The sequence below is a fragment of the Palaemon carinicauda genome, chromosome 8, assembly GCF_036898095.1.
Source record: "Palaemon carinicauda isolate YSFRI2023 chromosome 8, ASM3689809v2, whole genome shotgun sequence".
Taxonomy (NCBI): domain Eukaryota; kingdom Metazoa; phylum Arthropoda; class Malacostraca; order Decapoda; family Palaemonidae; genus Palaemon; species Palaemon carinicauda.
In genome coordinates this window covers 134,301,257-134,314,071 of record NC_090732.1, presented here as the reverse complement: position 1 = coordinate 134,314,071, position 12,815 = coordinate 134,301,257, and the positions used below count along the sequence as shown (strand labels likewise).

Sequence of the window (12,815 nt, the reverse complement as noted above, 5' to 3'; positions counted from 1 at the left end):
CAAGCACGGGGTCTACCACCACGTAAACACAACGGGACCTCCCACACACGCCAAGTTCCGCTGCCTCCCACCGCAGAAGCTGAAAGATGCCAAACAGGCCTTCAAAGACATGGAATGGATGGGCATATGCAAGAAGGCGTCCAGCCCTTGGGCATCTCCACTCCACATGGTAAAGAAACCAGATGGAACATGGAGGCCCTATGGTGACTACCGGCGCCTTAACCTCATCACAACGCCAGACCACTATCCCCTGCCGAATATGCAAGACCTCACCAGTGCCCTTCATGGGGGCAAAGATCTTTACTAAGATGGACCAGCTCAAATCATACTTTCAAGTCCCAGGACGTGCCTAAGACAGCCATGATAACACCGTTCGGCTCCTACACCTTCTCATATTTAACCTTCGGCCTACGCAACACAGGGGCCACCTTTCAACGACTGATGGATAGCATCCTCGGGGACCTGCCGTTCTGCGTCTGCTACATGGACATCTTAATCTACTCCAGGACGAAAGAGGAACACTGGAAACACGTCCGCGCCATGCTAAAACGCCTTCAGGAGAACAGTTTGATCGTGGGTTTCGACAAGTGCACAGCGGGCGTGAAGCCCACAACGACCAAGGTGGACGCCGTGAAAACATTCCCAACACCAACGACCATCCGGCACCTTCAGGAGTTTTTGGGGATGGTAAATTACTACAGTCGCTTCATCCCCAATATCGCCCACATCCTGACTCCCCTCAACGATGTCCTGAAAGGAAAAGCCAATAAGCTCGTTTGGGGTCCCCTACAGCAATGCTCTTTCGACAGGGCGAAGGCAGCCCTCCCCGAAGCCACCACCCTGGGGTACCATGACAACAGTGACCCCCTGAAATTGACCACCGACGCCAGCAACGTCACCTGCGGTGCTGTCCTCGAACAGATCGTCAACGGTTACCCGCAGCCCTTGGCTTTCTTCAGCAAGAAACTCAAACTCGCGGAAACCAGGTACAGCACATTCGACAGGGAGCTCCTCGCCATCTACATCGCCGTGCGCCACTTCAGATACATGCTTAAAGGAACGCCCTTCACCATTGCAACGGACCACCAGCCACTGATCCACGCTTTCACGAAGTCTTCAGACGCATGGTTCTCTCGCCAACAATGATACTTGGTAGCCATCGCAGAATTCGGCTGCACTATCAGCTACGTACCGGGTAAGAAGAACCCCGTCGCCGACGCCCTCTCCAGGATCGAGATCAACGCGGTCCACCTGGGGATCGACTACACAAACCTCGCCGTTGAACAGCAGAACGACCCAGAGGCCCAAGACTATCGTGCGACAGCATCAACGCTACAAATGAAGGATATTCCCCTCGGACCGGCCGGGGAAACCATCCTCTGCGACACCACGCCCATAGATTCCCACCTCCTGCAGAAGGAAGATCTTCGACGTCATCCAAGGATTATCACACACCTCTGGTCGCAGTACAGCTGCCTTTTATCCGAAAAATTCATCTGGTCAGGAATCAAGAAAGACGCCTGTTAGTGGGCGAGAACCTGCATTAACTGCCAGACGAGTAAGGTCAACCGCCATACTGAGTCGGGAGTCGGTGATTTACCCCAACCTAAGAGACGATTCGGACACATCCACGTGGTCGTCGTGGGACCTCTGCCGTCTTCAGGTTCTGCAAAATACCTCCTGACGATCGTTGACCGCTCCACTAGATGGCTAGAAGCAACTCCGATGTCCGAAGCAACCACCCATGCCTGCGCCGAAGCTCTCCTGTGAAGTTGTATCAGCCGCTTCGGTGTCCCCGATGATATCACAACGGACCGAGGTTCCGCTTTCTTGTCAGAGATCTGGCTCTCTCTAGCAAACCTGATGGGAACGACACTCCACAGCACCATGGCATACAACCCTGCAGCAAACAGCATGGTCGAGAGAGCTCATCGCACATTCGAGGCAGCCCTGATGGCGAGATCTATGGATGAACATTGGAAAGCACAACTCCCGTGGGTCCTCCTTGGCCTTCGCACCGCTCACAGGGCAGACGGCGAACCTTCTCCTGCGGAGAAGGTCTACGGAAAGGCCCTTACAGTCCCTGGCGAACTCTTCTATGCAACTACCGATGACACCAAGCTGGATCACCTGAGAGAAATCGCCATGAAATTCAGATCATGCCTGAAGACATATGAGGACAGGACCAGACACTTCACGCCCAAGAACCTAGACGACTGCGACTGCGACTACGTCTTCATCTGGGTTGATGCTCACCACCAACCCCTGACTAGACCTTATCGCGGCCCTTACGAGGTTGTCAGAAAACAGCCAAATCCTTCCTCCTGAACGTCCACAGACAAGAAGATTGGGTGACGATCGACAGATTAAAACCAGCATACCTCGAAAGCAACAAGAAGATCACTGCGGGCCCTGGTAAACCCAGGATTCCACCTCAGAACAAATCATCAACAGGACGGGAGAAAACCACGCAACGACGAGAAAACGATTCCTCAATACCAGAGCAACCTTCCCCTGCGCTTAAGCACCAGAGGAGAATTACGTCGCCCTCCACGATACAACGATTAATCGCATCAATTATCTACGATGCCTGCTGTCTGGGTGGGGAGGGGGGGGGAGTACTTGTAAGGACATCGTCTTACCCGCCATCTTAACTTCCCCTGAACTCTTTTCTGTAAATTGTAACCTTATTCTTTATTCCACACAGTGGATTTTTGTACAACAATGTTGCTCTCTTTGAAAGCTTTGTATCCATGTATAATATTGTATATTTCATTAGGCTACCGCCTTGATATTTTATATTTATATTTGAATTAAAACACAAATGATTTTAGCGGTTGGGTCAGTCTCTCATTGCTCGTCTTGTTGTCCTCACAATATATATATGATTAGCGCCCAGGTTCCTCTCCACCCAAGATAGGACAAGGGTGGGCCAGGCATTGACTTCTGGTATTCAGCTGGTAGATCTAGCTCAAGGATGGTGAGGTTGCAGACTCAACGAAAAACTATCAAGCTTTAGCGGCTCTCGATCTCCAGTCCAGCAGATCGCCAAGAAAGGACGTTTCCTTATTATAACCCGAAAATCCATTTTTATGACAAAGAAGTACAAATCTTTTACATGCTTTACGAGGAACATCAAAAAGAGAGATACTCTGCATTTGAAAAGATTGAAAGTTCAGAACCAAGAAATCAGGCAAAAGCAACGGAAAAGCGAAGGGGCCAGTTTATCTAAAATTTCCTTAATAAATCCTGCATATGTATATATATATACATATATATATATATATATATATATATATATATATATATATATATATATATATATATATATATATATATATATAAAGGTAAAATGCCTGATTGTTCTTCAATGATGCATGAAACTCTCAGACCACACGAGAAGAGAACATTACGAACTGTAGACAATCAGAGAACGGTTCACTGGAAGACAAATCAAGATACCAAACTTCGTTTTTTCGTGAGGAAACTTTTTCACTATAGAGGGGGCGTACAGAAAGGACTCGACTCTTCTGAGCAATTGCCTGAGTAACAGGGGCTGTGAAACAATATAAAACGGGGAAAGATAATAACAGTAGAATTATACGATTATAAGCATCTCAGTTTTTTTTTTTTTACATAGAGTTAAAGTTGATTGTCAACGATAAATGAAACCCCTATATCTTGTCCGAGTCACACTGCTTGGATTCATTATTTATCAATTTGTTTAGCAAAATTTTCTCCAAAAATATAAAAGTAGGCTATGAATACTACCCTGACACTTCTGAATGGTCCATCACTTGATATTCATCCTTCACCAATGCTCTTTTCTGTTAGTTTTCACTCGGTCACAAACAATAGTTTCTTCATCTACCTCATCCTATTTCCTGAGATTTTTGAAATGTGGCAGGTTATTTTTCTGTCTCCCGTTCCACGCATTTCACCGATTCTTTAGAACGAAAATAAAACTGAACATCTTGCTTCTATTATCATTCGGGGTAGTTTGGTTACTACAAACTTGTCTCAGAGGCTAGAGTATAAAGTGCTATCCCAACTTCCTTAAACTTTGTTTAGATGCAGAGAAGTTCCTGTCCTCATCCTAGCTATTCATGTCGACCATATACGTTCCTGTGTGACATACTGATCTCATAAATGAAATTTCTCTCTCTCTCTCTCTCTCTCTCTCTCTCTCTCTCTCTCTCTCTCTCTCTCTCGATAAGACGGTACATTAAAAAAAATGAATAGCTTCACCGTTACCTATTTCCTCCACCCTTTATATTGGTACTATGAGGATGAAAAACATAAGGGCACCAGTTTGTCCGTTCTGTTGCCAACTGCATTTAAAAAGATACTGTCATACATTATTTACGAGATAAAAAACATTAAGCATATAAACCCTCAGAATGACGATAGATGGTAAATATTGAAACACAAATATTCTACCAAACAGCGAAACAGTTCGTGAAAAAAAAAATCCTCAAGAAATATATCAGTATAATAACAGCTGAGTGGACATCAAAATAGCCAATGTAGCAGTTAGTAAACTGGCTTAGTATTTTGATATACGTACGATTATCCTAGGAAAATGCCATTCATGAATAAATTAAGATTTAAAAATCTATATTCAGATTTATATATGTTATTGCTCCACCGCTAAGGAGAGGAAGACTCAGAGACAACTTTAGAGATGGTATAGGAGAGGGCTTGAGAGAGAAAGGACTTGATAAAGCATATTATTAAAACAGATTATCATATTCAATGATTGACTCATTCAACTCTTGTAGAGCTGGCCCGAGAATAATATAATAATACAAATAAGAATCTGTTTTTAAATGCGTGCTTCATAAAAAAGTTAAAATCCTTAAAAATAGAAACTCTCAGAATCGGATAAAACGTCAGATATTGTTTTCTTACCAAAACTAAATTCCTTTCTTTTGTAAAACATGTTTCAGAGTTAAAATATTGTAACACTCACTGCACTATCTCAAGTGGTGGACACAGACAGAGGTATATGGAAAGCTCATACAAAACAACGACCTACTATACAAATAGGACATAGCTAAAATGAAGAACTTAATTTACTTTTTAGGTCAACAAATACGCACTCACATCATGTATATGTCTGTGAATCTTTGTAAGTCATATTTCCTAGTAAGAAGCAATCTTCCACGACACCATCCTCATCATACACTTGTACAAAGGCCCACTAGTAGTATGCCCACTTTCAATCATGAAAATATACTGAAAAATAATCTGTACGTTGGCGAATATTAGCATATCCATTATCAATTCTTAGGAACGACTGAATTTTCCACAAGAACACTTATATCGTACATTTTATTTGGGACAGAATCAGCCAATCTTCAAAGATTCTTAACCTTGCGATATCACTGTTTAGAATATGCTCTGTTTATTCCCATCTACGGCAATAATCCCGAAAAACAAGCAGCAAGATAAGAGAAGAAGAAAAAGAGAGAAAATTCAAGAAAGGAGAAACTGAACGCGAGACAGATAAAGGGCGGATATGTAACTCCTATGAAGTGTCTCCTTGTTTACTCTCAAGGGAAATTGGATTCCACTTTGCGGTGAACAAAGGCATAATTTCCTTTGATTATCTTTCCATCGACGGATATTAAAGTAGATCGCCCAGGTGCCCTTCAATAGATAAAGGATGCTCTTTTCCCTATTACAATCCTCCTCGGTGTGTTATCTCGGCAGAATTATTCTCTTCCCAGGCCGACGGAATTAATGTTCCGAAATGGAATCCATTTATCAGAACATTTATCTTGATGGAGTAAAGACGCGGAAAAGGCTTGTATATTCCATTTCTTCTTCTTCTTCTTCTTCTTCTTCTTCTTCTTCTTCCTAGATATGAAAGTTCTTTTCTTTTTTCTTTTTTATATAGAGATTAATGTATTTTTCTTAGAAGATGAACTTCGGACTATCTGCAAATAAAAACACTCATTTAGCACATATTTCCTACAAATAACCGTCCTAGTCTCCATGGAATTCGACAAAAAGTGGTTGTTGGAAGGTTTATCTGGTGTTACCTTTCTTCCCTTACTAAGGCACCCGCAACCCGTTGACATACAACCTCTACAGAGTTATTGGACCAGACAGTACAACATTAGGTTCCTCTGGTTACAGTTAATTTTTTCTTTGCCTACACTTACACTTAATAGTCTGGCCTATCTTTCCACATTCTCCTCTTTCCTCGTACACCTGGCAATACTTGGATTACCATACAATGCTTCTTTACTCAGTGCAGTAATTATTACTGAACTGTAATCGTTCACTGGTTATTTTCCTCTTGGTAAGGGTAGAAGAGACTCTTGACCTATGGTAAGCAGCTCTTCTAGGAGAAGGACACTCCAAAATAAAATCAGTGTTGTCTAGTCTTGGTTAGTGCCATAGCCTCTATACATTGGTCTTCCACTCTCTTTGGATAGAGTTCTCTAGCTTGAGGGTACACTCTGGCACACTATTGTATCTTAATTCTTCCCCTCTTGTTTTTCTAAAAGTTTTTATAGTTTATATATGAAAGATTTATTATGATATTGTTACTGTTCTCAAAATATTTTAACTATTCATTACTTCTCTTGTAGTCATTCCCCTATTTCCTTTTCTCACCGGGATTTTTCCCCCGTTGGAACCCTAGGGCACAATTATAGCATCTAGCTTTTTCAACTAGGGTTGTAACTTAAGTAGTAGTAATCATAATAATAATAATAATAATAATAATAATAATAATAATAATAATAATAACAATAATAATAATAATAATAATAATAATAATAATGATAATAACGTATGCATGTGTGCATATGTATGTATATGTATATATATATATATATATATATATATATATATATATATATATATATATATATATATATAGATATCTATATATATATACTGTATACATAATAATAATAATAATAATGATAATAACGTATGCATGTGTGCATATGTATGTATATGTATATGTGTATATATATATATATATATATATATATATATATATATATATATATATATATATATATATATATAGATATCTATATATATACTGTATACATATATATATATATATATATATATATATACAGTATATATATATATATATATATATATATATATATATATATATATATATATATATATATATATATATATATATATGTATATATATAAATATACATATACAGCTCTACCGAACACATAATGAACATGTGCCTGCAAACTACTTATCATTATCATTATTATCAGCATCATAATTTCAATAGCATTATAATCTTCATAATTATTATCCTTGAAGCTAAGTTGAAAGAGGTTGGACAACAAAATGAAAGAAAGGTAGCTGGAAAAGACGTAGGGGGATGAGAGCTGAAAAATGTGTGGCAAAGGTCCGAAGGAAGTTGCAAAGACCTTTTAAAAATCCCTACTGTGAACAGCGTGTGGAGGACTGACGGCACTATCTCCCAATATGAAGAAAAAACAGCGAGAAGGTAAAAAAGTTATATTTAGTAAACACAAATTAACATTTATGATAGTAAGTAGGAAAAAAGAGATATTTCTATAAATGTAAAATTGAACATCAGAGAATAATTACTTCAAGGGAAGAATTAAATATCAAGAAATATGAAAGACGCGAACAATGACAAAGATTCCTAATGAGTTTCATGTGTCTCACATTATTTGAATCGTGAATTTCATCAGAAAAATAATGATTCTCAGGAAAATAAGTTACTTTTCAGAAAAAAAAAATCTTTATCTTCATATTTCATGTCCCCCTGGTTATGTAACAAAGTTTATCGATGTTAGAGATTATGGGCAAATATTTAAGACTTTTTGTCTGTAAATCCAACGGATGCAAATAATTTGAAAATCCTGGCTCCTGACTGGACAGCAATATGAACACAAACTCTCGAAAATATATAATGATTCCTCGCACACACAACACACACACATGCTCGATTCAATCCAGTCAACTATAAAGGGGTACCAGTATCACAAGAAAAAGACCGTTTGGGCTTGCAACTTCATCCATAAATATTTGCGGAAAAAACAAAAAGCGTTATCCTTCTGACTTCATTAAAAAGGACAAAACTTTTTTCCTCTGGTAAAAGCCTTTCTTATACACAGAAACACACACACACATCTCTCTCTCTCTCTCTCTCTCTCTCTCTCTCTCTCTCTCTCTCTCTCTCTCTCTCTCTCTCTCTCTCTCTGTATATATACATATATACATATATATATATATATATATATATATATACATATAATATGTATATCGGCATTTAAGGCCTGTTAACAACCATAGGGTTGGTTGTGGAGTAATCAACCTCATTAGAAGAAGGATGGAGGCTTTTGCCGCCATCCCCTTTAAGGTAAAAAGGATTGCACGAACATACACACACACACACACACACACACACACATATATATATATATATATATATATATATACAGTATATATTTATATATATATATATATATATATATATATATATATATATATATATATATATATATATACAGTATATATATATATATATAGAGAGAGAGAGAGAGAGAGAGAGAGAGAGAGAGAGAGAGAGAGAGAGAGAGAGAGAGAGAGAGAGAGAGATACATATATACTTAATAAGGAAAGCATATTAAAAAAACAATAGCAAAACAAAAAGAAAATATTACTGTAACATTAACAAACCTATTATCAAAATTATGGATATTTCTTTAGAGCACAATTGGCATAGTTAACTTAGGTACAATATAACAATGATAACAATGTAGTGTAACATAACTTAGTTAACATGACAGATTCAAGTAGAAAATATTTTTTCATACGTTAAAGAAATCCCTATTTTGTGAGTGCGTATGTAAAAATCATGACTATATCTTTGATAAAACATAAAAAGTTATTTTGCTTCGTCAGCAGTTATCAGAACCTACAGTTAAACTCGAACACCACCGCAACGAGTTTATCTTTTGAAATATTAATAACGAAAAACCTGATGTAAGCTTTTCCCTCGGCCATTTCTCATAATATAAACATGGGAGGCTACAGAGGCATTGTTCTACTATTATGAATGTCTCATAAACAACATAACCGCTTTCAGTACTTATTCAAATGTCCGGATTTGTATTCAAAAGTCCTAAAGTGGGACCACACGGACGTCCACGGCCAGCCCCGTTGGAGAAGACATTTGTTAGGACTTAACAACGGAACAAATATACTTTCTTGGGCGGAGATAAAGTGCCGAGATGCTGTCACTTCATCACTTTTGGGGGATTCCGAGCCACATAAGATGTGGGCGTGGGCGTCTTCATCTGCCAGAGGAAACTACCATCTTTAAATCACCCGCAAGATGTCAGATGAACATTAAAATAATCATTTATGTGCGCATATGAACACAGTATACTCGTATATAATTTACAAGGCTTAACTCTCTCTCTCTCTCTCTCTCTCTCTCTCTCTCTCTCTCTCTCTCCTCTCTCTCTCTCTCTCTCTCTCTCTCTCTCTCTCTCTCTGTGTATGTGTAAATTTCCTATTCTATATTTTAGTCTAATTCTTAAACATTTCATATAAACCTCTAATCTATTTCGTCGATACGTATACACTTTTTATTGTGATCAAATGTGATTAAAATCATTACTAAAACTTCTAAAATACAGACCTGATTGCTCACCAACCATAACGATTTTACCACTACTAAGTATCTTCATTTTTCTTAAACTTTCAGTTCTTTTCACACGGCATATATCATGAAAACAAGTCCACTTAGCAAATTCTAATTTTATTCACTTATTCGAATTCAATATTCCGACTCCACCTTCATAAAGAAGAGTTGGCTAAAAAAGGTTTCATACATTCCCACAATGGCTTCCACATACAACTTAAATATTGTCTGAGTCTTTGGCATATACCCAAATATGCTTCTTGATTATTTATTATTTGACGGCTTATTCTTCCCTCCTATAAATATTCTAAACAGTTATTACTAAATACTCCTATAAACCAAGCCCTTCTATTCTTAACCATACATTTTAGCAACCATTGTTCCATTTTCCATTTACCTCCATAGCCTGATCACTTCTTACATTTACTCTCAAATTTCTCCTATTGAAAACACTTTCAAACCCCTTAACTAGCTTCAAAAATCAATCCTAAATATCCCCAAGCAGTGCATTGTTGCCAGTATAAACATCACCTTTGCCAATCTCCATTCCAAAATAATAATTTTCTATCCCACATCTTAGTATCTACACCTACTGTCCTTTCTAAGACTTCTTGATATCACTACATCCATAAACATTTTAAACAATCACACCCACAATAGCATTATGTCTCAAACCCACTTTTAGACCAAACCATACCATCGGCTGCCCACAGTTTTTAAGTGTCACTGTTTTCATCATGAAATTTATAATCTCTCTTGACAATTTATCTTCTACACCATACATTTCCAAACCGTTCAACAGTGATTTTTTTTCTTTTTTTATTCAAGCACGTTTTTCGAAAACCGTATTTATTACATACACTTTTTCTTTTTTAAAAAAATACTAACATAACTGTTTGAGAATAGATCTATAATGTGCTTCCTCCTTCGGGCTTTCTGTTATCCGCATTACTTTTTAAAATCAAAATCCCACCATACGTCTCCTCTATCACCTCTAACTTTCTATAGTGGAACAAATCTCACTTCCACATATTCATTAGGAACCTTCCTCTCCGTTATACATTCTTTACAAATACGGCCAACCAACCGGTGACCTCAACAAAGCCATGCCATAATATCTTACTTGTAATCTCATCAACTGTGTGGTCTTTCAATTTCTCAACCACTGAATTTCCTTTTCCACATCATTAACAGTCAGTTTCACAAGATTCTGAATTCTACACTAATGTTTCTTCTTTGGCTTCATTCACCTTGTTTCATTTCCTACACATTCAAAATTTTTAAAAATAACTCAAAACTATCGACTAAATACGACAAACACTTTTGATACTAACTCTGAATTGTCAGAATTTATTTCTCTTGAATTTAGTTGTTTACCTTCTCCCTTAATTTCCGTTATACTTTCTTGACTAACCTCTCCACCTTCCAGTGGGAATCCCGTGATTCTTCGCTTCGATTATACAACTGCACCTAAAATAATCTCTTTCTCTTTTTTTTTTTTTAGATACGTTGTATTATTTACTCAGTCCCCTCCATTTTGTTATTTATTTTTTTCTACCCTCCTCTATATGCAAGCACTCTATGCTCACCTAATGACAAATTCAAACCATTTCATAAACTCCTTTTCTACAATACTGTTTCAACCTGTGTGTCTATTTAACCTAGAGTATGATTCATCTATTTTCTCTTTATAAGATGATATCATCCAAAAACTTATTTTAATTGCCTTTCAAGCAATATTCTCAAGCCTTTTCTCCATCATCTATTTTAACTTTTGCCTCAACTAAATCATAATCAGCTATGGCTTCTGCCACACATCTTTTCACCATCACATCAATCTATTCATCTTCGATCTATTCTACACAAACAATATAATCTAAGAGTCTGTTTTTCTCACTGATTTGTTTCTTTTCCAAGGATATTTAGAAATATTCTTCTGGTAAATTTAGAAATATTCTTCTGGTTAAAATTTAAGCATTTTTAACAATCCAACATATCTCAAGACATTTCTTCTGGAATCTCCATTATCATTCACTCTAGCAACTCCATATCTGTAAACAAAGAAATCTGTTTTTCCTTCACCAACAACAGCATTCAAATCTCTCTTTTATGATCTCCAAAAAAAGTTCGTCAAATATCATTTCTCTAATTACTTTTTTTTTTAACACAACCTATTTTTTCCTGCCCCATACGGTCTCACAAATAAATTTCTAGACTAAACGCATTTGTATACTCACTCATTCCCTGTCTTTTTCTGACAACATAAGCGCTATCACTACCCAAACACAATCACTATTTAGAATTTATAACTTCCACACCAAGTCCTTTTATTTTGGTCTCGCTAAACTTCCAGCTAAAAATCCAGTTTTCTCTACTGCTATCAACCAGTTTTCATTCATTTCCTGCCTTTCGTGCTCCCATTCACGGCCATTTAAAAATTCAGAACTTTGCATTTTTCCCTTATTTTTTTTTAATGTTTATATATATTTGGGATAATAACGAAGGGTTATGGGGATGCAAATAAAATGTTGCCGACCATTTGCAGCCTCTCACAGCACGTAGAGCGGAAATAATGATGCAACTTTCTTTTTGCAGGAAAACCAAAAGTGGATATACTGTATACACACACACACACACACACACACACACACACACATATATATATATATATATATATATATATATATATATATATATATATATTTATATATATACATATAATATATATATATATATATATATATATATGTACATATTATATATATATATATATAAATGTATATATATATATTATATATATATTATATACATAAATGCATATATATATTATATATATATTATATACATAAATGCATATATATATTATATATATATATTATATACATAAATGCATATATATATATATATATATATATATATATATATATATATATATATATATGTATATATACACACACACGAGAGAGAGTTATACCTGCTCTAGCGTACGTGTGCAAATTCGTTTGCCAGTCACACAAACGCACCAAGACATCTTGAAAGATGATCAAGCCATTTATAATGGTCGGCCGCTTCATTCCCACTCCTGACTTGGGTACGGAAGAGTGATGATGTGATGAATAGTAATATAACAGAGCTACT

General features: G+C 36.9%; 1 protein-coding gene across 1 annotated transcript; it reads left to right on the top strand.

Moving 5' to 3' along the window:
• The first annotated feature begins 1,887 nt into the window (after window positions 1–1,887).
• Window positions 1,888–2,328, top strand: LOC137645452 (uncharacterized). The gene has a single exon (XM_068378257.1). The coding sequence runs from the start codon at window positions 1,888–1,890 to the stop codon at window positions 2,326–2,328; it is 441 nt and encodes a 146-aa protein (XP_068234358.1).
• Window positions 2,329–12,815: the final 10,487 nt, after the last annotated feature.